Genomic DNA, 27,047 nt, shown 5'->3' with positions numbered 1-27,047 from the left:
TGTAAGCTGGACGATTTCATCAGTAATGATGTCAGCTGGGAGATTTCATCAGTAAAGATGTAAGCTGGACGATTTCTTTAGTAACAATGTCAGCTGGACTTTTTCATCTGTAACTATGTCAACTAGACGATCTCATTTGTAATAATGTAAGCTGGACATTTCATCAGTTAAGATGTAAGCTGGACAATTTCATCGGTAAAGATGTATGCTGGACGATTTCATCGGTAAAGATGTACGCTTGACAATTTCATCGGTAAAGATGTACGCTCGACGATTTCAGCTGGATGATTTCATCTGAACGTTGGTGAAAATCAAAGCATTCGTTTAAGGATGATGGTTTGAAACATTATTACAGGGCATCCATATCCGAGTCTGACAATCTTACCTCATACAGCACAAACACAGGAGAACAGTGCATTCTTTTTTAATCGATGATGAGTTGGTCATGAAACTTTACAGATGTATTACACAATTATAAATGTTAAGTTGCATGATCATCAAATTTACACATATTGTTTACAATTTCTTTAAGAATAATAGTTTTGAATTCTCGACACCCATCATAATGTTTGACTGCATAGCTGCTTGTTATTGTATCACTGACTCCCTGTATTATTTTTTTCCAGTTTTAAATTAAGTTTGAATTGTACAAAATAAAAATAGGTTCATGGCTTACAGACTACTTTACAAATCTACACAAGTTTGTATTTACACAAGTTAGCTGCCAGTACCGAGTGCTGACAAGTTACTGATTAAAACTTGACACTAGAGAAACTAGTCTGGTTGCAACATGGCCACCAATAAAATCCTAATTACAAATATAATTAGAGGTAAACTTTTGCAAACAATTTGAAGCACCTGCATCCAAATTATTACTACATTCTATGTACAGATAGGTATTTACTTCTACAAATATGGGAACACAGGTTTTATCACTGCTTTCCTGTTCAGATTTGTATTCTGTGGAATGTGTGTACCAACAGAATGTCAATGCAAGGCTTTTTTTCCCATCACATTATGATGTACATAAATGTGAATTTTGTTTATTTTGTGCAAAATTGTTTTTTAAACTTTGCATGAAGTAATATATCCAGATCTCAATTTTATTCAAAAGGTTTCATTAATTGTGCCTGCATTACAAGGTATAAACTCAGTTTTCTATTTACTGTCATCACATGAGCAAGGCAAGCCTCATTATTATTTATTAATCTACACAATTTTCCTACCCGACAACATTTTGAAACAGACTCCACTTTAATTGATAATCCAATCCCTTTACTTCAAGACTGTAAAAGTACATTTTAAATCCATTAACATGCAATTACATTGTAATGAATGAATGATTGAGAAATGTAGATAGGCCACTGCTACAGACCTGGCACAGCAGGTGTTACCAAATGCAGCTCTAAATCCTAATAAATGTATTAATATAATATTAATATGGAGGAAAAATAGAAATAAACATAATATTTTTTGTTGATGACTAATGAAAATATGTACTTAGGTTTATGAAATATGTTGACTCAAAAGATATATATGAAAATATGCAGACAAATCAATGGGCTCGCCACACACACACCTGCCGTCGATCAATCATACAAAACTGTAGCTCTTACATTACGAACCCAAACACAATCCTCATTCAACCTTGCACACATCTCTGAACAACTCTTTTTGTCATAACAAATAGCATACATCTCTATTCTGACATACCTTAAATGGTTTTCCTGTACATCAAATAACAAGACATAATTTTCATCCTAAAACAACAAAGCATGTGTATTTAAGAGTGTTTCAAATCACACTAACCCATAGCTATGGACCACTATCAAATTTGTTTAAGTATTGTATACAAATACCTAATTTCAATGAGATCTCTTCAAAAATAACAAGTACCTTTGGATTTTAGGTGAAACCCATGTACACCCAACAAAAGAGAACAATCTAGACAATATTCTGGTACCGACCAGTTAAGCTTTCTTTTAAAGTGTAACTAGTTTTATGATGTAAGTCAGGTCTAGAAGATCTACATACAGTGTGACTTTACATAAAACAAATACAACAATTCAATCAGCACAGCTAAATCCAAATTCTGTCGGCACGAAAAAAGAAGAAGATTATATTCAATATACAAAAAAAAAAAATCACACCTTTAAATGATTACATGGCATATTAAATGCAACTTTCCATGCCTATATAATAATTCAATGTCTGGAAATTGTCACATCTAAATGTTTTATACCTATGTAAAAATGAAGCCAACAACAAGCAAGGGGGAGCAACCAAGCAAACAAGTCAATAATTTAGGCTAACACTACAGGTATGCAATGTACAGTAAAGGATCCCTTGAGCAAACAGTGAAAAAAAACTTGAATGGAACACAATCCAAAACTAGGTCCAAATTTCACAATCCTCTCTGGTTGTCATCTTTAAATAATAAAGTTTGGACTTGCAATTATATATTCCTGGTTCATAGAAAATGTATTTTAGAGTGTACATTAATAATGAGCTAGAAAATCTAAAGACACGACATTAAAATTCCCCATCTACAAAATGTATGTTCAATATGTTCATGTTGATGACATCAAATTGAAGCAAAAAATATAAGAAAATTCAAACGAATTGTTTTCATTTCAGAACCATAAACATACTGTCCTTTAGAAGTTGTACCTTGAGGATTGTGTAAAGGGCTAGGATTAGGCATATGATTGTTAGTCATTGAATTTTAGTCACTTATTTTCGCAAGAAGAGGCCATCACAAAATATCACACACCTTTCAAGTTAAAATACAGCTGCATATCCACATGTACAAGATGAAATCATTTGAAGCTGCATTATCAGAAATATGTATACATGTACAGGGAAATTAAATGACTTGCAAAATGTCTTGAAACTTGCAAGAGTATACGTAACAGGCTTTTGTAAGGACAAGCATTTCTGTACCTAAAACACCCATCAACAGGGTAGCAAATATGACCGATGCCCTCAAACCAATCACAATTAAAGGAGCGAGCCCACATCATTGCAGTTGAAATTGGTCAAGACAAAAGCTGAATTTAGGTGATTTTTTTTATCGTTTAGATGTGGTGTATTACTAATGGGAAAGCTGAAAATAGGTGAAAATATTTATTGCGCAGATGTGGTATTGCTTTTCTCATCTCAATACATGAATCCCCTTACAACGACTTTACATCTAGGTCGGTGTTCACAAAGAGAGAACGGTCTAATTGGAATAAGTTGCATATACATGTAGCTGTATGGTAACAATATGGGAAGCTTTAACCAATTAAAACCAACAACATCAAATAAGATATATACTACGGCTATGAAATTCTGAGCCCGAAAGTTTAACCACACTAACACATCCTTTGAGCACTAGAACACAAATGGTAACATTGAATAATAGCCGAAATCTAAACAAAAATTGACAAATGCTATATTTATGTGGAAATAAACTTAAGATTACTGATGCATAGTGGTAGCCCAATATATTCAGCACCTTTAATAGGCTACGTACCCACCATAAAATAAACTATTTTCCTGTTTTAACAGGTGAGAGTTCTTACGTCACAACAGAAATCAGATTTTATGGCAGATTAATATATAGTCCATTATGAAGAAAGGTCAAACTCTAACGCACGTCACATGTTATTTGGAATCAAAATTTAACAAACAAGTATTTTTAAAATGTTTTGAAATGAAAATATAACCTACAGCTATTCCTTATTGCCCAAAATGTCTTTTTTTGTGCAGAATTAAATAACTAGGATTTTTACTGATGTTGTAATACGCGTACACATGGCCATAAAATGATCTCACTGCTGGCTCTACCGAAACAAATTTCCAAAAAACAAAACCTTAGTGAGTTAGGATATTATTTAACCTTTGATAAAGGACACATATCTCAACAACATACAATGATGCCATCAATGAAAAATGGAATTCTGTTTTTGAACCATATCAAAGATTTTTCAGATTAAATGAAGAGTTTGAAAGCCGAATGTGGGAAAACAGCCCATGGTCCATGCCCATCCAAACCAATGTAGGCTTGAAGTTTCAGCTCATGTGTCTGCTATAGTCCCAGAAATGAAGCACAGCCCTTCTTCAAAATTCCCTACACATACATATATTTGCAGCACACAAGGATTACTTCATTTTGTGACGACCTAATTGAATACTTTCGAAACCTTGAATGTAACAAAATGCTTTGTGTTACAATTTTAACTTCTGACTTTGGTTACTGATATGAAGGGACATGAATTTCCTCGCATATTTTGTAACTTAAAAAGCTTTCAGTAATATATCAATTCAACTCAAATTACCTATTGGGGTTAATTTCAGTGTCAAAATTAAACAAGATCTGTCATAAAAAGAAAATATTTTAATAATATAATGCAATGTGCTGTCGAAGTGTGAAAAAGACAAGGTTTTCTGTGAGAATCACCAAACCAGCAGAGAAATCTTAGGAATGAAGAAATAATTATCTAATTGTCTTATTTTCTAACTACTTTCAACACAAATAAACTTAGAATCGTCCTAAAGCTAACCATCCTAACTGGACAGGTTTGTATACATCAGCATGAGAAAACTTAACATTTGTATCGCAATATATATAACAAGTAACACTTCCAAAGTCTCCCGGCTTCCACAAATTTTCCATAATCATTATTACTGAATTTAACATTTACTTTATCCTCATGTATCGTATCTCAACAGCTGATCTGTTTGGAGTCCAAACACTTTGCAACTAGTGCTGGAATCAATTCCCTAAGGAGATTAGAACATTATTTGCAAATGGGGGGGTTAACTATTAATGTAAAAATAAATCTCTCGCTAAATATTAGTGATCTACACACGTAGTTTACACATAAACATTAAACATACCCCAGTCCTACAAATACATAGGCTGCACACAACTCACTGTTACCAAAACCAACCACACCAACCACACAATATCTGAAGCAATTCTCTTCTCAAGTCCACGATTGTTTGATTTCCCTGGATGTGGGAATACACTAGATCTTTGCATTGAAATATTCACGATAGGGTTAGTCACTAGCAATGACATTATATGCAAGTTATATTCAGTCTATTGCATTGATCGTTTCAATGAAAAAATTAAGATGGCCAAGGAGCCAACAACAGCTTCCACATTTGTTATGTCATCTCGTCGAAAACTTGTCTTAAAAGCATAGCTTCTTCTCCTGGTATGATAAAAAAACATTCCATCCAGATGAGGAAAAATCCTGAGACTATAAGGAAATTGTGTGGCATCTCTTTGTTGTCGCTCCAGCAGAATCATAAACATGCACAAAATGTTTGACCTTGTGCAATACTCCATATGCTGTATTGACCCTTCATAGACACTGCAGTGCCTATAGTGATCGGTTTGTGGCACTGTTTAGCAGTGCCGTTTGTGGCGCCCCCTTGTGTTGACTTGTTCCACACATACTTCACATGTCAATTTATCACAGCTGGTCAATCACTCAGACAGGCAGACCTTGTCCTGGTTACATAACCAACTGGTCCTATGAAGTCGACCTTTGACCTCACTGACCAGTCCATGACTATTTAAATATCTGACCAGTCATCATCAAACACCTATATCTGGGGGGCCCCATCTCCTATGGTCAGTTTAACCAATGGTCAGTCGAAACATTATCTGACCACTCAGTCAGTCTGATAGCGACTCATTGGTCAAAGTGGAAAGCTTTCTCTGCCTATCCCTCTAACTCTAGCTCATATCCACTGGACTGGATCTGTCTGTGTCCGTCTCATCGCTGAAGTCCTCGGACGGTGTCTCTGTCGCAGCACGGGAAGGCATGTCAGAGTACGAGCCCATGCTGGAGTCCCGCGACAATCCTTGACTGGTAGCCATAGCAACCTCCATGTCAACATCTACAGTTTGTGATGACATAGTCACCGACTTATACCTGTAACAGTTCAGGAAAAGGACATTGACGTAATAGTCGAAGTAACAGAGAGTAATCAATGCAGGGCGAATTCAATCATCAGCCATTTATAATTACTATAGTCGGGCTCTTACACCTAATGTGCTTACACATGCTGGTAGCCAAACCTGCGACCCAGTAGTGGAGGGCTAGTGGTAGCGGACTGTCAGGCGCCTTAACCACTAGGCCACCACAGCTCCATGCGACCACTAGTTGTTCTGGTCCAAGGAAATTGGTAGGTCCGCCTTGTTTCTTTACACATGCACAAGTCACATTGTTAGACCATAGTCTCCCTACAGTTGTTGATTGAACTCGCCCTCACTTACATGAAACTTACTTCCATCAATGACCCACTTCCGTCTTATCCAACAAAATCTGTACATACCCTTTTTAAGATTCCTATTACCCTGGAATAAGAGCTATTTGTATTTGATTAAGGCTAAAATGATTCAATTGCTGTTCATAGTATTACATTGCTCTTCAATCCTTACCATTTGCACTAAATATTGTGATATTCATTTTACCCTGGAGAAATAGCCATTTGTATTCAATTTAAATCAAATATTACAATGAATTACTAGCCCCAATGACAGTGAAAGTTTGAGTTAACTTTGATAAAGTACCTGGACTGGTTGTGTGGGGATATCCCCGAGGTGATTGGCCGGATACCACTTGGTCCAGCATTGGCCATACTGCCCTGCGCCAAATCTGTAAACAACACACCTTTATCATTCATTGATGGCCATAAATGAGCTAGCTAGAGAAATGACAAAGTTTTATCGTAGGATGTCTTTATCATGGGGATAAGCTCTGCAAAACACACCCTAATCCAAAATATCAGAGCATCTGACGATTGCCCAAAATTTAGTGAAAATACAATTATTAACGATTCTTCCTAGTGAAAACAATTACTGAGACAAACAGACAAGACAAAAACATTACTCTTCCTACTTTGTAGAAGGGGGTATAATAACTACATATTTATAAATTCATACATTTGCAGTATGATTGGTTTAAGACTGTAAACAGACCTGTACCAGTCACTGCTGTACAGTAAATCAAAATCAACCAAATATCTAAAATTTTACAATTCTAATATGGTAACCTGCTAGAACATGTACCATAAACATAAGGCTCCAGGGACTTGGGCACCATCTTGACAGCCCGCGACAGATCTGGCTGGGCTATCTGACCTTTCTCCAGACCCATGGCCATTCCCATCCTCTTCAGAACCTCAATATCATCATGGATCTCAAACGTGTTATCAAAGTTAAATAAATACTCGTACCTGTGGAAAGTAAAGGTGACATGGTTAATAACAAGTAAAGAATTGTAAGCAAAGCATAAAGCCTCTGTGACATCTTTGAATCAACTTTGGTATCAAAATAGGCAAAGGGCTATAACTGTACTTGTGGATCACAAGTCACATTTCTGCCACAATCTACTATCCAAAGACGTACTCACGAACTATATCTGGCAACTGTATGTGACAGAGTATATATGATATATGCTGTGGACAATGTGATGCACAGTGAACAAAAAATCATTCTATAGTGTACACCAGACCTTTCAGTCTTTTTTTTTTTGCAAATTTCCATTCAGAAAAAGTTCAAACAAATATAAATCTATAAAACTTAAATTATTAACTCCTTTAAAATGTATGAACATATTTCCAGATACTTAATACATAAATTTTATTTGTGTGAATATCAAAATCAGTTTAAAACATATGACCTGTCCCTTATGAAAGCCCCTACTACTTACTTGTCATTGGATATGGAGCAGTCAATGACTGTTTTTTTACTGGTGTTGACAATGATGAAGGGAAGCTGAATGGCGGAGTTAGTGGCAGGACCACCACTACTTTGCTCCCTCACTCGGTTACGTTGTACCAGATTTTTAAAGGCAATTTGCTGTAAATAAACACAAATGCAATGTTTGTCGAAAAGAAACCTTTACAAAGTGTGGACAAAATCTGAATATCTTTAATTTTAATATTTTCTACAGGTTACAATTTTGCTAATTGGTCTTCCAAAATACAGTAAATCAAGTTCCCTTTTTACTGTTGTCATATGATAGCTGTTAAGGCTGTTGGCTGCCAAACTAAATTTCTGCTACAATCCTACAACTACAACATCCTATTGTTCAATATAACAATAAAGTTAAGCCTCATTAATCCATCCACCTTTTGTTGCTAGTTAAAAGTGGCTGAATATTACATATTACAGTTGGAATACTGGGACAAGACAGGTGGTAGATGGATTAATTACAGGTAGCGTGTAGACAGTAGAAGAGATAACGTTATATAAACTTTATTTATTTTACAACGATTATGAAACAAGTGATGTTAACTTATATAAATGTGTGGGAGGAAACCGGAGTTCCCGGATAAACCCACGTGGTCGGGCAGGTGGCCCCATACCTTTTCACATCCAATCGGGGAATCGAACCCCGGCTGCCTTGGTGAAAAGGAAGTGGGCTATCCACTGCACCACCCGACCACCCTAGTACAGTAGAAGAAATGAGGGGGAACATGTACATCAGCTTAGTCATCCGATACCGACATGACAGGGGAGGGGGGGCTATGGTCTACACCCTACCTGTAACCTTTTCGATACTGTGTTTACGATCTCTATCGATAGGCAAAACATCCTGGGTTGAGCGACATAAAATCATACAAAGGGACCAGTCAGTCCTAATATGTTACAACACATCGTTTGTGTACAATGTAAAAAAAATATTTTAACAAATTTCCGAACTGATGAATGTTATTGAAGATATTAATAATCAACATTTTTAAATCTCATATATTGATTTTACATGATGAATTTTAGTGATTTTATCCATCCTACAGACTGTATTATTACTTACTTGTAATATCAACTCCTGTAGCTGCTGTGTTTTGTGTTTAATTCTCTCCATTCGTTTCTGCTTGTCTAACTGTAACACGGAATCGAGGTACATGGTAAAAATACTTAACATCCAGGTTTTCCATCCATAAAATGATCAATTATACAACAACCTCAAGTAAACCGAAAATAATAAATTTAACACTGAACTGCAGGGTGCTATCAACTTCAAACAAATCTGTAGCTAACAACTCAATTCCTTTTTTTTTCTTTTCAACTACAACGAAAATATGTCTACAACCCTGAACTTTGTACTTTCACTTTTGAGCTTTTAATCCCTCACCAAATAGACCCCTAACCAAGCCTCTATCATCCTTTACACCAAGTATCATTCATCCTTGCATTCTGACCTTTCCCCGTTACTTTTGACAACGTCACAGTTGACCTTTCCCCGTTACTTTTGACAACATCACAGTTGACCTTTCCCCGTTACTCTTGACAACATCACAGTTGACCTTTCCCCGTTACTTTTGACAACATCATAGATGACCTTTCCCCGTTACTTTTGACAACGTCACAGTTGACCTTTCCCCGTTACTTTTGACAACATCACAGTTGACCTTTCCTTTATTACCTCAAGATTTTGGCATTCTTGGGCGGAATTTGTGGGTAAGCCGATCCAACGGATTTCCTTTTTCTCTTTGGAGATGATGTTCATGGCCATAAGTACATTCAGGGCATCATAAACTCTTCGTCGGATATTCTTCTGGTCGTATGCCTGCAAAATAAACAGAAAGAGGAATAATGTCAAAGTTAAGTTACTGACCAGACAATTTAGTTCTTTATGAAAAAGTATAAGAGTTCCTCTTCCTAGGCATTCCCCTTCAAAATTTAATAAACTGAAAATGTGATCAAATGACAACTGGTTTAGATTTAGCAAATTGGAAGGTTAAGTAAGGTTGTATTGACCTGGTCAGAGGGTGAAATAAGATTGTTTTTACCTGGTCAGAGGGTGAAGTAAGGTTCCGTGGGTCGCTGAACTCTTGCACCAGCTCATCAGCCACCTCGTTGTATGATGTAACACCTTTCCTCTGCACTTTTTCACACACCTTCATGGAGAAGTGTCGTAGACCTTTTCCTCCTTTCTCACCCTTCTTACCCCTCTTACTGCAAACATCACAAGATTATAGGTACACAAGTCATACAAAATAATTCAAATGTTTTTATTACTAAATTAAATCAAATTGATTACCAATGCAATCCTACGGACTTCAGTTGCAGTAAACACAATCTAACTAGGTTATCATTTTCTAAGGATTGCCACATAATAAATCTGTCAGTTCTTTCATACATTCAATAAGTATTTGTTTTTTCCTTAAGGGAAGGAATACCTGAATGATTGCTTTGATATGTGGCATTTAGCTTTACATTTTCTCTACTCTCAGGATGGTCAATTATTAAGTGTCAACAATTAGTTGAGGGCAAACCCGCATGCTAATGGTAAGTCAGTCAGTTATAAAATGAACTCTTATCATAAAGCCTTTTTATAATTTAGATAAAACAATGTTAGTCAATAAGCTAATTTTGACAAACTCTCATACAAAATTGTGGATAAACTCAATAAGTCGGTCGGACAATTGTAGACAAACTCATCGCAAAGTGAATAATCAGTTATGTATAATAAGCTGTAGACAATCTCCCATCATGAAGCCAATACTATAGATAGTCAGTTGAAAACAAATTACCAGCATCAAGTCAATATATATGACCAGACTTCATCAGATTTGTATACCAAAACAGCCAGGTGAGATGTCGAAACATTTACTCATCAAATTACTCAACTAATTTTGATCTGTTCCTGGCCATGTACCAGTATACCTTATTACTACATTGGTACTAACCCTTCTGCAAATTCTGTTTCTATGGTGATATCTGCCTGGCGTTTGCGCCCCCATAGGGAGTCGACCGGGACCATGGGTGTTCTGGGACTCGTAGCAGCCATGATTACTTGTGGTGATCCTACTGTTCTCTGAGACGTAAAAGGAACAAGTTGATTTTATACTAATGATGCTTTAAAATAGAACGGCCCTTCATCACACTATAACGGCCCTTCATCACACTACAACGGCCCTTCATCACACTACAAGGCCCTTCATCACACTTCAAGGCCCTTCATCACACAACAAGGTCCTTCATCACATTACAAGGCCCTTCATCACACAACAAGGCCCTTCATCACACTACAAGGTTCTTCATCACACAACAAGGCCCTTCATCACACTACAAGGCCCTTCATCACACTACAAGGTTCTTCATCACACTACAAGGCCCTTCATCACACTACAAGGCTCTTCATCACACAACAAGGCCCTTCATCACACTATAACGGCCCTTCATCACACAACAAGGACCTTCATCACACTACAAGGCCTTTCATCACACTACAAGGCCCTTCATCACACAACAAGGTCCTTCATCACATTACAAGGCCCTTCATCATACAACAAGGCCCTTCATCACACTACAAGGCCCTCCATCACACTACAAGGTTCTTCATCACACTACAAGGCTCTTCATCACACTACAAGGCCCTTCATCACACAACAAGGTCCTTCATCACATTACAAGGCCCTTCATCATACAACAAGGCCCTTCATCACACTACAAGGCCCTCCATCACACTACAAGGTTCTTCATCACACTACAAGGCCCTACAAGGTTCTTCATCACACTACAAGGCCCTTCATCACACTACAATGGCCCTTCATCACACTACAAGGCCCTTCATCACTCTACAAGGTTCTTCATCACACAACAAGGCCCTTCATCACACTACAAGGTTCTGCATCACACAACAAGGCCCTTCATCACACTACAAGGCCCTCCATCACACTACAAGGTTCTTCATCACACTACAAGGCCCTACAAGGTTCTTCATCACACTACAAGGCCCTTCATCACACTACAACGGCCCTTCATCACACTACAACGACCCTTCATCACACTACAAGGCCCTTCATCACACAACAAGGCCCTTCATAACACTACAAGGCCCTTCATCACACAACAAGGACCTTCATCACACAACAAGGCCCTTCATCACACTACAAGGTTCTGCATCACACAACAAGGCCCTTCATCACACTACAAGGTTCTGCATCACACAACAAGGCCCTTCATCACACTACAAGGTTCTGCATCACACAACAAGGCCCTTCATCACACTACAAGGCTCTTCATCACACTACAAGGCCCTTCATCACACAACATGGCCCTTCATCACACTACAAGGTTCTTCATCACACAACAAGGCCCTTCATCACACTACAAGGTTCTGCATCACACAACAAGGCCCTTCATCACACTACAAGGTTCTGCATCACACAACAAGGCCCTTCATCACACTACAAGTCCCTTCATCACACTACAAGGCCCTTCATCACACAACAAGGACCTTCATCACACAACAAGGCCCTTCATCACACTACAAGGCCTTTCATCACACTACAAGGCCCTTCATCACACAACAAGGACCTTCATCACACAACAAGGCCCTTCATCACACTACAAGGTTCTGCATCACACAACAAGGCCCTTCATCACACTACAAGGCTCTTCATCACCCAACAAGGCCCTTCATCACACTACAAGGCCCTTCATCACACTACACGGCTAAAGCTCAGGTGACCTAAAAATTCAGTGTTTAATAATCTCACAATCCATGTCAAGAGTTACCTACCTTTGGTAATAGGTGTGACATCTGCTGATCTGCATTTTTATATGGGGACATTTTATTTGGGGAACCAGTGATGGGCACAGCTACCAACCGCAGTGCTGTAATGCAAATCACACAATGTCTTGATAGTGATATCTAATTAGTTCTTTCAATCTTTATAGAAAACTCAGTTACATAAAATCTACCTACTATTTTGACTCTTGTAATAATGTTTTATTCAAAACCATATTTAGATGATTACATTCCTCTTTTTTTTATACTTACGTGGCTTCGAGCTCTGCTCTCGCAACCCAGGTAAATCGCCATTAGCATCAATTATTCCAACCTTCAGAAAAAAAAGATCAATATTACCATATGTACCATGCTATGTTAACCCTGACAGGGTTTGACAACATTTGGCACCTGGAACACACCAGGTCTTACCCTAATTTGATATAAGGTGGTCCTTTTACCTGGCAGACACCAGGTCTTACCCTAATTTGATATAAGGTGGCCCTTTTACCTGGAACACACCAGGTCTTACCCTAATTTGATATAAGGTGGTCCTTTTACCTGAAACACACCAGGTCTTACCCTAATTGGATACAAGGTGGCCCTTTTACCTGGCAGACACCAGGCCTTACCATAGTTTGATATAAGGTGGTCCTTTTTAACTTTTAGGTAGTACAGATCTTGCAGAATAGTGAACTCTTAAGTTTACTTTAAATCTGTAAATTCTGGAGTTTATAAGTTTATATACCATGCTTGCAGGACATGTTTTTGATGTAGTCTATTGTAACCTCATTAACTGTACATCAATGAAACACTGCACGGAAACTAAAACATGACAAACAGGCAGATACAAATTAATATCCCTGCTTTTCTTTGCAATGCGTAGCATTTTTTAAATAATGAAAGTACACAATTCTTTTGAAAAGTGTGGGATAAGAATAAAGAGAGCAACCCAAGAAATTGATAAAATGAAGAGGCAAAAGTGCACTGTTTGATATCAATCCATGTTTGTTTCCTTAAGAAAATCAATGCACAATTTTGATAGTTTTGCTTCAATGGGTAACGAGATGAAGCATCAATTACAAATGTATTGATTAGTTATCATTACATAATAGCCCGATTCTCAAATTTCTATGCTGGCTATAAACAAGTCAAAATATTTACATTTTATACCAGCTGCCAGACAACATCATATAGCCTGACAGCATTGTCATTTGTCCTACCCCTGTATTAATGTATATGTAGCTCTATCATAAATTGTGTACACCATTGTTATTGGGTATCATTTTAGATTGTCAATATCTTACAAACATATCAGAAGATATGGGTGCATGTTTTGTGATATTCAGGCAAGACACCTTCATGTATTAGAGATACTTGTTGACATTTTCTGTAAGTTGAACACACTGAAACTTCCACATTGCAGTATGTCATTAAACGTCTAATAAATCACCAAACATGTATCACATAACTTGTCAGATGGGATATCTCGTCTATACAGTTTGTCCACCAAACCATGATGACCACACAGACTTTGAATCTTTATAAAGACATTGGACAATGGCGAGTACCTGTATCTGAATTTAGCTGTAGGTTGGTATGTGTACACATATAAATATAGGTAGATGAGGCATGCATCCACGGCAATGTCTGAACACTTCAACTCCATATTACCACACATGAAACATTTGTTAAACCATTAATATGACACTGGGTTTTGAAGTTACAGTGAGCCTGACAGATTTGTGCTGAACTATAATACCTCCTGTGAGTGGGTGTAATCCACATGTGTACACACAGTCCTGGTACCTACACACACAGTAACATGAATGTCCCATAATACAGGATATTAAAATTCATTAAAACTACAAGTATTTATATTTTCTATGGCAGTTGCATGACAGTAAATATGGATGTATTACTTAGTGCACAACCTACCCTTAATCGTCCACACTAGTAGGTCTGCCATGTGCTCTCAGTCTACTTTCACAACAAAGGCCTAAACTTAGGCAGCTGGAATTCCACTATAGTCTGTTTCACATTTCATGTAAAGGAATTTTGACCTACTAACCTCAGCTTAACTGCAGTTATTCATAAGCAGTATATAAAATTTTAAAATAGAGTAAAACGGCAATTGGAAGATAATGTCAATTTGAGTCAAATCCCTGATAAACAATTATTATTTTAATTGCTTGCATATCTATTTTTTACAATATTTCAACATGTGTTACATAAAACTAGGCAACTGTGACAGTGCACGTGACAATGCAACATTCACCACCAACAAGTTTCTAAATCAGCATGAATAACCCGAGTTAGAGCTGGAGGAGCATGGTTTATATAATAGACATAAATTCAATCAATCAAACACAAATGAAAGTAAAATGTATGGATCAGATTTATGATCTAAAATCACAATGCATTATCTGCAACAGTACTTACTAAATTTATTTGAAGTTGTACAGACCAAGACAGCTACTGACCAGCTGGACATTGACTGATTTTACCTTAAAATTACCCATTAAGTGGCATCTTAACTAACGAGGCTGAATTGTCTAAATTTTCGTGCATTTTTATATCGTATTTTGCATCCTGGATTGCTTTTTGCCATGTGATTCATAGCAAGCAAATGAAAGATTTCAATTCATTATCAAATCGAGTAGAAAATGACGAAATATAATTCTTATTGGGAATAAAAAAGTATGAACATGTATCTCTAATAAACACGATATTATTCCTGAGTAAACTTTTACTCTGAAAGAATATGCCAGGATGTAAAACATCAAAATTCCTTGTTCTTCTAGTAATAATAATAATTTGAGGTTCTTATATACCGCTTTATCACAACCTTCTGTCAGAATAACACTTGTTTTCAAGAACATCACAGAACAGCTACAACACACATTGAAAAGAGGACTTTGACTCATAGCTGTACACTTAACTTGGGTATTCAAATGTGAAGACGATTCACTAGATTTTTACCTTAAGTTCACCTGGTGTAAATGACCTATTTATGCAAATGAGGGACAGGTGTGAACTGCCTCTTGCTTCAGTTTATTCATGAACAGAGCTTCACGTTAAGACTGGACTGGTGAAAATGTCTTGACGACAGGTACAATGTAATCCTCCCAGCCCCCTACGATATCCTAGTACTGGATGTAGGTACATTCTGGTTATAGGGCAACACTCCTCCCAGCCCCCTACGATATCCTAGTACTGGATGTGGGTACACTCTGGTTATAGGGCAACACTCCTCCCAGCCCCCTACGATATCCTAGTACTGGATGTGGGTACACTCTGGTTATAGGGCAACACTCCTCCCAGCCCCCTACGATATCCTAGTACTGGATGTGGGTACACTCTGGTTATAGGGCAACACTCCTCCCAGCCCCCTACGATATCCTAGTACTGGATGTGGGTACACTCTGGTTATAGGGCAACACTCCTCCCAGCCCCCTACGATATCCTAGTACTGGATGTGGGTACACTCTGGTTATAGGGCAACACTCCTCCCAGCCCCCTACGATATCCTAGTACTGGATGTGGGTACACTCTGGTTATAGGGCAACACTCCTCCCAGCCCCCTACGATATCCTAGTACTGGATGTGGGTACACTCTGGTTATAGGGCAACACTCCTCCCAGCCCCCTACGATATCCTAGTACTGGATGTGGGTACACTCTGGTTATAGGGCAACACTCCTCCCAGCCCCCTACGATATCCTAGTACTGGATGTGGGTACACTCTGGTTATAGGGCAACACTCCTCCCAGCCCCCTACGATATCCTAGTACTGGATGTGGGTACATTCTGGTTATAGGGCAACACTCCTCCCAGCCCCCTACGATATCCTAGTACTGGATGTGGGTACATTCTGGTTATAGGGCAACACTCCTCCCAGCCCCCTACGATATCCTAGTACTGGATGTGGGTACATTCTGGTTATAGGGCAACACTCCTCCCAGCCCCCTACGATATCCTAGTACTGGATGTGGGTACATTCTGGTTATAGGGCAACACTCCTCCCAGCCCCCTACGATATCCTAGTACTGGATGTGGGTACATTCTGGTTATAGGGCAACACTCCTCCCAGCCCCCTACGATATCCTAGTACTGGATGTGGGTACATCCTGGTTATAGGGCAACACTCCTCCCAGCCCCCTACGATATCCTAGTACTGGATGTGGGTACACTCTGGTTATAGGGCAACACTCCTCACACACACACGCTTTCACCCTACTAAAGTACATAAGCTTTTACTAGTGTTTTGACATTCCCTAGCAGGCTTTCAACCTACATGTGAACTCCCCCTCAAAAAGTTAATACCACCCTCCTATATAATATCCAATTTATTGCAATGGAATTTGTCACCCGGCAGTGATAGTCTAGTGTTTATCAATTCCCTAGCAGGCTTTCAACCTACATGTGTACTCCCCCACAAAAAGTTAATACCACCCTCTTGTATCTCTGTTTGATGTAGTGATACCAGACTATTCTACTTGCAAACACATAATGGCATTAATGCACCTGAAGTACATCAGATAGCTAGGAAAAGGTTACATCAAATCAACATTATTCAATATTTTAGCTCAAGTAATTAAAGTTCACACGTTTTACAGATCTGTAACATTTTTCAGAATAATTATTAATGTTACGATCCCTTTGTCTTACAATTGTTATCAAAATGTAAACCATCTGCCCACCTTGATTGAATATCTAACAGGTAAAGGGTGACTATTTAATTAAATATCTAACAGGTAAAGGGTGACTATTTGATTAAATATCTAACAGGTAAAAGGTGACTATTAAATTAAATATCTAACAGATAAAGGGTGACTATTTGATTAAATATCTAACAGGTAAAGGGTGACTATTTGATTAAATATCTAACAGGTAAAGGGTGACTATTTGATTTAATATCTAACAGGTAAAGGGTGACTATTTGATTAAATATCTAACAGGTAAAGGGTGACTATTTAATTAAATATCTAACAGGTAAAGGGTGACTATTTAATTAAATATCTAACAGGTAAAGGGTGACTATTTAATTAAATAAATAACAGGTAAAGGGTGACTATTTAATTAAATATCTAACAGGTAAAGGGTGACTATTTAATTAAATATGAAACAAGTAAAGGGTGACTATTTAATTAAATATGAAACAGGTAAAGGGTGACTATTTAATTAAATATCTAACAGGTAAAGGGTGACTATCTAATTAAATATCTAACAGGTAAAGGGTGACTATTTGATTAAATATCTAACAGGTAAAGGGTGACTATTTAATCAAATATCTATTATTTAAGGTTTAGGGTGGATTTATGTGATTATTTACCTTCCCACTTTTTTTGATTTATTTTTTATTTTTCAAGCATACCATATGTGGCATAATATTCTTTTTATGAAATACTACTAATGGCTAGCCGGTTCAACGTATTAACTGAACAGAGATCAAATTCTACTGTGTTCTCTTACATCATCAACATTGCCAATCTGAAATTTGCATCACCAATCTACAATCACAACAAACATGGTCAACCTCAGCCCCTTCTACTAAATTGTTTATGACAAGGACTCTTACTAGTGAAAACATGCTTCCTTCCTGTTAGAACAAACAAATAGTTGGTTATTTTTGGTGTAATTTATTCAAGATTTTGTGTTCAATTTGCCCAGTTTCAGTACCATACTCAGTCAGCCTATATATATGTATATCCATTTTGGCATGCTATGGGTACAGCATGTTCATGTTTATATCTCAAATGATACAGATATTACTCTTCTATAATTTTCAGTTATTCAAGCTAAACCAAAGGATAATATGTGCACTAGTGTACATGTTGCAACATCAGTTACAATTTCGGTCACAGGGGTTATTTGGGGTGTTACTATATCAAACTAAAGTCAAATCATTTTGAAACCTTCTCGATGTCTAAGTTGCACACAACAATGATTTGTCTTTATTAGTTTTATTTTTACATTAGCCCATAACGCATGCGCAAGACAAACCTGGCTTGTTTTCAACCCTTTTCCTTATTTTTCTCTCTCTTGGCATGGGAGAATTCCAACTATGCCCAAATGTGATTGAGGAAAAGCAGAGAAAATTTTGAAGCCATGATCCATTTTTTTTTAATCTGGTGATCTAGAGATAGTTTAAATTTTAAAAGATGACGGGCCGACTTAGAATTTAGAATTTACACACCATAGAAAATAGGTCTACGAGTTTTAAATTTCATATAGACCTACTGAAATTTTTATAGACAAAACCTTGACCAAAACCTTTACTTTTCACTTGTGTAGTTAGTATTCAATCACATGAAAATAAAGAAAATATGTGTAATAGTAAAGGAAGACAAGTAATTACATTGTATATATATAATTTCACAGGACTTGATCTCTCACTACTATATATAGTTATCATTGAATTTTATGAAATAACTTCATGGAGAAGTAAATGATTCCCATAACCCTACTGTTTTTCGTGGTGATTGTATACGTACATGTCTATGGTTAAGTTGAACACTGGCTGAAAACTTGTATGTACTCTTTCTTGAAAAAAAACAAGAGGCCCTGCCCCATACATCCAGTATCAATTTACTTACATGATATAAATTATTTAAACTGAACGAACATTTAACGATCACCAATAGAAATTCTTCTCCTACTCTTTTTTTTTTCTTCATGGAAATACAAAACAAGAGATCCTAGAGGGATCTTGGCGCCCACCTTTGTACCATCTTCATTAGTTCTTTGTCAGTTGGATCTTTTCTCTTCTTTCCTCTTATCTGTTTGATCGAGTCATGTTAACAGTAAATGCACATTAAGGTAACTTTTGATCTAACCTTAATACTGATGTGTATGAAAGCCAACCTTCAAAGTGAGTTTGTCATTTCACCTACAAGAGGATCAAGAGGAACCTACATATTTGAGAACGATCCCTCAAGTTATTCCTGAGAAATAGTTTTGGGCGAGTAAAAATTCTTGAAGCACTGCCCTAAATGACATATTGGTGGCCCAAATAATTTTGGGAAGAAATATTTCCACAGCATTTAACACAATGCTTCAGCAATGACATAACATGACAATGTTTGTAATATGTAATACAGAATCGAATAAAATGTTATATTTTTAATTCTTCAACCCTAGTTAATACCAGACATTAGGTCTTTAGTATTTCCCAAAGAAATACACAAAACTCGCACCTCAAAGAAGACACCCTGGCCATATTTATAAAGAAAATCTGAAAAAATAATCATCACATTTTCTAAATCACGGACAGTTTGATTCAAATCGAAGTAATGAGAACTGAAAAAATGTACTGCCCTCAATGCAATTACTAGAATTATTATATGCTTGAAAATTTCTCGCAATCTTATTGGTCGGATCCTATAAATGTGACCAGTCCTCAAAAACTCATGTAGACTGGTTATCCGGTGAATATCAATTTCTAAATATAGCCTATATGGAAATTCCCCGGAACTTGTCGTAGCGCATGAGCAGTTAGATCGGAACGCGATCTGTCAGACGACATCAGAAGATGGGTGTTGGCAAACGCTTCACCTCTGTTACATCAAAAAACTTCATAAAAATTGCATGAAGAAAATATGCTGTTAACACAAAAAGGCCACCAAACTCGCAGTGCGTCTTCCATGCTTATCTTAGGTAATATTACCCTAACGATGACCGCGAAATACGATGCCAAACTGTTGGATTCATACCTTGCTAAATTTTACACAGAGAATCTTGAGATTTTTCTTTTAAATCTTATTATGTTGAAGCATATAATAAAACAGTTGTGGGCTTTTGTGCTGGTAAATCGATGCAATATGAACCTTAACAAGAGGCTCAATGGGCCTGAATCGCTCACCTGGTATTAGTATCAACACTTGCAATCTTAAAAGTGGACTAAAATAGCTACAGGCAAAATTTTAGTGTTTTATTCAAATGATTCTATTACAAGATTTCAACATATTTGACCCCTGTGACCTTGAAAATTGGTGAAGATCATTCTTTTGAACAAACTTGGTAACACTTCGTCCAAGCATGAAACTGGCCAAATATCATCATCCTAACCATTTTTGTTATTCAGAAGGATTTTTTTAAATGTTTTACACATATTTGACCCCTATGACATTGAATATAAGTCAAAGTCATTCATTTGAATAAACTTGGTAGCCCTTCATCCCAGCATGTTACTGGCCAAATATCATTACCCTAGGTCTTCTGGTTATCCACATATTTGACCCTGGTGACCTTGAATATAAGTCAAGGTCATTCATTTGAATTAACTTCGAATTCATAGCCCTTCATTTCAGCATATTGCTGGTCAAATATCATCACCCTTGGCCTCTTGGTTAATCAGAAGAAGTTGTTTAAAGGTTTTACACTTATTTGACCCCTGTGATTTTGAACGTAAGTCAAGGTAATTCATTCAAATAAACTTGGTTGTCCTTCATCCCAGCATGATATTGGCCAAAAAACAACACTCTAGGCCTTCTGATTATTCAGGAGAAGTTCTTTTAAAGTTTCAAACATATTTTACCCCCTGTGACTATGAATATAAATCAAGGTTGTTCATTTGACCAAACTTGGTCGCCTTTCATCCCAGCAGGTCCCTGGCCAAATATCATCATCCTGGGCTTTCTGGTTATTCAGGGGAAGTTGTTGAACAAATTTTTTATATTTGACCCTTGTGACCTTGAAAATGGACAAAGGTCATTCATTTGAACAAACTTGGTAGCCCTTCATACCAGCATGCTACTGGCCAATTATCATCAGCCTGGGCCTCTTGGTTATTCAGAAGAAGTTGTTTAAAGTAAAAAAGTTAAAGACGGACGACAGGCACACCACGGCATGAGCTTATTTGGCCCTTCGGGCATGGCAAGCTAAAAAGTAGTTTTAACCTCGGCTTCGCCACCGGCAAGATCACTTTTTCAGGTTCATATCACATCACATTCACAAGCACAAAAGTCCATCATTATTTAATACTGGGAATTTTCCCAACTTTTTCCAATTGGGAACGGTACGTAGCGATATTTGGTACCATTTATGCACTCCCCCCCCCCCCCCCCCAAAAAGATCAAACCATAAACTGTATAATAAGAAAACACAAAGAGCTATCTCCACTTCAATTTATTAAACATACATGAATGTATCGGGACTTTTTCCAGATGAATTGGGAAACGTCCTTGATGTCAATTGTGTAAATCATTGATGTATTGGCTGTTCATTGTGAAAATGTATACATCCACTGGATTTGTCCATAAAAACCAACTTTTAACACTGTTTTTACCACTTGTTGAAGTTTAAATTGTATTCATATTGAAAGAACCAGTTATAATATGGCCTCATTCAGATCATTTCTTCGAAAACCATTCAGGAGGTAAAAAAAAATAATTACATATTCAACTCCCATGATCTTGAAAGTAGGTAAAGGCCAATTATATGAGGTAACCTCTTCGCACTCCATCCCAGGAACCTTCTGCCCAAATATCATGACACTTGGTTTCAAGCTTATCTAGAAGATGTCATTTGAGGAAATAGTTTGCGGACAAGCGACAGACAACTCAACATATCAACTCACCAGCAGTTTGTACCAGTTAACTACATTATGATACTTAGTGTTGTTCCGATTAATCAATTTAGTCGACGTCTGGTTGTTTGTTTCTGAAAATTTATTAATCGATCCTTGTTTTCCATCAATTTCATTTCCAAAATACATATTTTTCAATAATTATAAGGTTCTGTCAACAAACGTATTGTTTTTGCATGAATGTTGTGCGTTATTAGCGAAATTCTCTAATGTCGGGTTTCCCCCGCAAACGAAAGTGAAAGCAGATTTCCGAAAGCGAATATATATAACCTTTAATTACTGAATTTAAGTTAAATTTGATTGATCATTTGTGGATCATCAGTCACTTGATTTGAAGTGATGATCGAGTATGAATTTACAGCTGTCAGATTATCGCTGTTTTCTGAAAAGTACATATGTCCCTCCCTCTATCACGTGACAGTGACATATATCTTAAACCTGGTCAAATACGGAGAAAAAGTATCTCGTAAAACAACGTACATCAAGTTCATGGTAATCATCTGATAAACACCACAGTGGAAATAAGTCTGTGATATTACTGTGTTATCCCGGTAAAATATGTATTGTATTGTCCATGTGATGTACTTTTATGTATTGATGCAATGTTTTACCAAATAAATCTATCTTATCTATAACAATGCCCTACCATCACAGCCTGTGATTCAACCCTGATAGTGTATGTCACACTGCAAGGGGCTGCATTTCTTAATAATCAGCTGACCTATACAAGTCATGCAAGTGTCATCCTGGTAAAATACTAGTCGTTTCCCAGGGGTCATAGCGATTCCTTTGCAAGTATCGCAGAGTAATTTTGTCAATATTACCCAGGTCCATATGTGGGCGCCAATGTCACAGAGGTCATCATATTTTTAAATGCCTCCGCCAAGAGTCAAACCCAGGACATCTGGCTTACTAGTCTTACGCTCTACCGAATGAGCTAAAATTCTCCCTAGCCAAGACGATAGGAAGCGGCTAGTATTTGACACAAGTTTACAATTAAGGACAAAACACCAAACACTTTAACCTACCTCTTTTGCAACAGGTTCAAGTCCGGAGTCTTTATAGAATTTAACAATGTCATCCCTGAATTCTGATCCGTTGGAAGACTTTGTGGGTGTACCTTGCAAGATTTTCACAGGACTTCCTTGAGCTGAAAAAAAAAATCAAACAATTGTAATAATCACAACAATCATTACTGCCCTTTAGATACAGTACGTAATGTACCAGGGCTTTTTCTTATCATTTTGGGGGGAAATGGGGGAAAATTGAAGTAACATTGGACAAACTTATTTTAAAGTGCCGGATATGAAAATATTTGCAGATATTTTCTTCTTTGTAAAATATATCACTGGAAATATGGAGATGGAGAGAGCATAACTGACACAGTTTTTGAACCAAATTGGATACATGTATGGAAAATTACAAAAATTCCCAAGTAGATTTTACTTGTTACAACTACAGGGCTTAAAATGTCTTTTTATTTTGGTGGCCCGATAGACTTCAGGTCAAAAACATCTAGGTTTCAGGCAACTGGATAATCTGGTAGCCTAGGCCAAAATTCCTCCTCACTCAATTAGTCCCTGTTTACAGATTATATTTATATGTAATTATATATACTGCCACCAAAATAGGGAGCATGCAGCATCATAGCCAAATTCAGATCTTAACATCAAGTTTTGCTAAGCTACAATAAATGACAAACAATTGACCAAAGATATGTAATCCTCATAAAACAATAACTTCCATTCCTATACATTTTTTATAATAATCTTTGTAGCAGGACTGGACCAAAATGAAGTTGGTTAGAAATCAAGTCTATGAGTTTGGAGGTTCCAGACTCGCATCTGTGTCACAGTCTGGTCATCACTGTCTGTATATGCATTTGCTGGGATATAGATGTTTCGGTACAGTACTTGGTCATTTTGTCATCAGGATTTTACGGTCCTTTATTAAAACTTTAACAGCCTTATCCAAACATTAATTCAATATTTAATAGAATTTTCGACACGTTGACTAACTATTTTTCTTTGTACTTTGCTTGCTTTTTGTTCATGTGTATGGCTTTTATATCTTTAAATTCTTCAGCATTTTTCATGCTTTAAAAAAATAACGAAAATGTTTTTATAGCTCTAGAAGACCATCTAGTTTGGTTATAAAGCGTTCTCATTCTGGTCTAGATTTAATTGCACCCGCCCCCTGTTACATTTAACTGTATTGTCTCGAGCAATGTTTGGTGTATTTTCACTTTAAAATACTTCGATTCTTCAACTACCCTAAACATGCAGCTTCAGAAAAGTGTACCGGCCGTAAACTGCTTCGTAAAGAGCATGCCGTTCCAGGTCCGAGTTCGCGGAAAAATATCAAACACCATTGTTTACATTTTTGTCGTTAGGTTCACACACTTAAATAAGGCAACAAAATGTGTGAAAATCTGTTTACATGTTACCGTTTCAAAATCAGATGAGCATGCAGAAAACAAAAATCTTCAACTGTGAGAAATACGATCACATTTAACAGCGATCTTCCATCGATTTACAAGAAAAACATGTAAACAAGGGCGACAATTACCATCATCCATCCATAAACTCGCAAGTGTGGTGTTCGAATTGGCCATATCCAGAGGATCGGCACCATTCACTTGTTAAAATAGATATCAGTCTATAGCTCTGTTGATCCTGAACCTCTTATGTGAATCAGAATGGTAGATTTATGTCTTGAGAGTATCGGAATCTTTAAAATCCCAATGACAAAATGGCGTCCATCGAAAGTTCCGATCGAGTCCCTGAACCAATTGGAAATTCCTTCGAACAAGAGAAGATCTCGCCCGTGTTACCCTTCATCTCCGTATCGCTGTTGTATCTCTAGTTCCCATCTCAAAGGCTTATGATGAGATATAACGGGAAATTTGCAAACTCACTGTTGCCGAAGATATGTATTCAGCCTGCAAAACGAGCTTGGCGGCGACAATGACCGAAATGATTTGATTGGCTGGTTGACACACGTGAATGGCAAGTGCGCAAGCGTAGAGAGCTTCAATAAAAACCACACAGCAGAAATTACGGGAAAATGTCACGAGTTATGTATGATTACTGTAGTTTAGATAGGTACGGTATCATCGATATTGTCTTCAATAATTATGAGTGATATATGTTAAAGTTGTTAAAATAATGTTTTCGTATTTAGTTAAACGTAATTTGTGAGTTTTTATTTAGATTGTGTAGAAATTAAGTTGTAACGTTATCACGAGAAAAAAATAAGCCTTCAAACAAAACCGTTATAAAGTTCAGCAATACCAAACCACAGAATTAAATTAGTTCATAATTAAAACATTTAAAATACATATAAAAAATAGCATTTACTCTACCAAGCGCGTCGCTGTGAACTAAACTTACATGTATCACATAATAAGCATGTATTTTATTCAACTGAAAGCAACATTCTCTATACATCCTCGAAATTACAGGGATTGCTCTCACCTACCTTTCCGTACATTTTCCTACGAGGGCTTTACAGGTACAGCAGAAACATAGTTGAAGGCCTATCAATCTTACTAAGATAAAGTTTTCGAGTTTATTTTTAGCTCTGCCCATTTTCGATCTCTTGCTAGGATATCATTTTTTGTTCTCAGCTTTGTTATCAGTTGTCTTTGTCTAAATTCTAATAACGATGAATACGATTCTTTCTCTATATCGAACTATTTTTAACTTTACTGTATATAATAACTTTACTGTATATAATAACTTTACTGTATAGATAAATTCAAATGTAATCAATGTTATGTAATTTATTAAAAAAAACTGTTTCAACTTCCTAGCTATAGGAGTTAAGTTGTTTTTTTAATTTTAAAACAATACTTTCGTTGACCATATTGCACATAAACCTAACTGCCAGCCTGTAGAATAATAGTGAATGTGCTATAATATCGTTACATGATAATTTAAGATTTATACATGTGTAAAAAATGTGCATTGATTAGATTGCCTCACAATTAAGCGTCCTTAAATGACTCTAGCTGTTGATAGGACGTTTAACAATACTAAACCAAACCAAACCTTTACAAGCGTCAACTGTAGGCAATTTCCCTTTAGCTCAGTGGTAGAGCATCGGGCTGGAGAGCCAAGGGATGCGGGTTCGAGTCCAAGCGACGGCACTATCTTGATCACTATTCCTCGTCTTACTACACATGAATGAGAACTTATATTCAGTCTACCGTGTATATCGGTTATCGTCAGAAACAGGTTTATTATGAAACTTTTTAGTGATACTTTCTAGGTGTTGAGCTTTGGTAGGTCCCATATAAAGCAATTTATATTTTTTGTTTGAATGCTATTTGCATTATTTGTCATTTTCTCGTGACACTTTCTTAAGATCAGTCACCAGGTAAAGTCATCCTTACCTGTTGGATACTAGGGATTATCGTGGCTATTATGTGTGTGTGCCCAATCACCCAAGACCAAGGTAGGATTATCCCCCCGTTGGCCTCTGAGTACCTGAAGGTACTAACTTTCTTATTGGAAATAAACAAGCTCATATTTACTTTGGTAATACCGAGACATCATTGAATAATGATTTTCACTTACCAGCAGGTTTTCGGATATATAACAAACTTTCTGAGATCTCGATGTATTTCCAGAGTCAGCAACTTGACATATTGTGTATTCAAGAAACTTGGCGGGCAACAGCAATTCATAGCGAGGAACTGGCAATTCCTGGATACTGTCTTGAGCGTCTAGACCGCCATGATGGCAGTCGGCATGGTGGTGTTGGGACTTATGTTAAAGACACTACCCCTTTCATTAGAAGATCAGATATTGAAATGGCAATTGTCGGGCAATTACACGTATGCTAACCGTAGTTTCCACCTACTTCGCGCCTTTATTCCGGACGTCGGCCATCTTAATTGTAAGACATGTTTTCCCTTTTATTACCGTA

General features: G+C 37.0%; 1 protein-coding gene across 2 annotated transcripts; it reads right to left on the bottom strand.

Moving 5' to 3' along the window:
• Positions 1–408: 408 nt before the first annotated feature.
• LOC110463440 (transcription factor Dp-2-like) lies at positions 409–25,085 on the bottom strand. 2 transcript variants are annotated; one of them, XM_021518048.1, is made up of 12 exons: positions 24,684–25,085; positions 23,144–23,265; positions 12,801–12,861; positions 12,540–12,634; positions 10,702–10,829; positions 9,802–9,967; positions 9,435–9,578; positions 8,823–8,891; positions 7,716–7,864; positions 7,073–7,239; positions 6,575–6,659; positions 409–5,933 (listed from the first exon to the last, which is right to left on the bottom strand). In XM_021518048.1, the coding sequence occupies exons 1-12, from the start codon at positions 24,727–24,729 to the stop codon at positions 5,735–5,737; spliced, it is 1,431 nt and encodes a 476-aa protein (XP_021373723.1). In that variant the 5' UTR covers positions 24,730–25,085; the 3' UTR covers positions 409–5,734. The 2 variants fall into 2 exon arrangements, with proteins under 2 accessions (XP_021373723.1, XP_021373724.1); XM_021518049.1 differs by lacking the exons at positions 23,144–23,265; positions 24,684–25,085 and adding an exon at positions 14,466–14,557.
• Positions 25,086–27,047: the final 1,962 nt, after the last annotated feature.

The sequence above is a fragment of the Mizuhopecten yessoensis genome, unplaced genomic scaffold (genome assembly GCF_002113885.1).
Source record: "Mizuhopecten yessoensis strain PY_sf001 unplaced genomic scaffold, ASM211388v2 scaffold10909, whole genome shotgun sequence".
Classification (NCBI taxonomy): Eukaryota; Metazoa; Mollusca; class Bivalvia; order Pectinida; family Pectinidae; genus Mizuhopecten; species Mizuhopecten yessoensis.
The sequence above is the reverse complement of the archived record's forward strand: the minus strand, read 5'-3'. Positions and strand labels throughout refer to the sequence as shown.

Coding starts and splice junctions, on each gene's coding strand:
- LOC110463440 (XM_021518048.1), bottom strand. CDS start 24,729: ATGGCCAATTCGAACACCACACTTGCGAGTTTATGGATGGATGATG. Junction 10,830..12,539: donor TGTCACACCTATTACCAAAG/GTAGGTAACTCT, acceptor TTTACGTCTCAG/AGAACAGTAGGATCACCACA. Junction 7,240..7,715: donor TGCTCCATATCCAATGACAA/GTAAGTAGTAGG, acceptor TACTTTCCACAG/GTACGAGTATTTATTTAACT.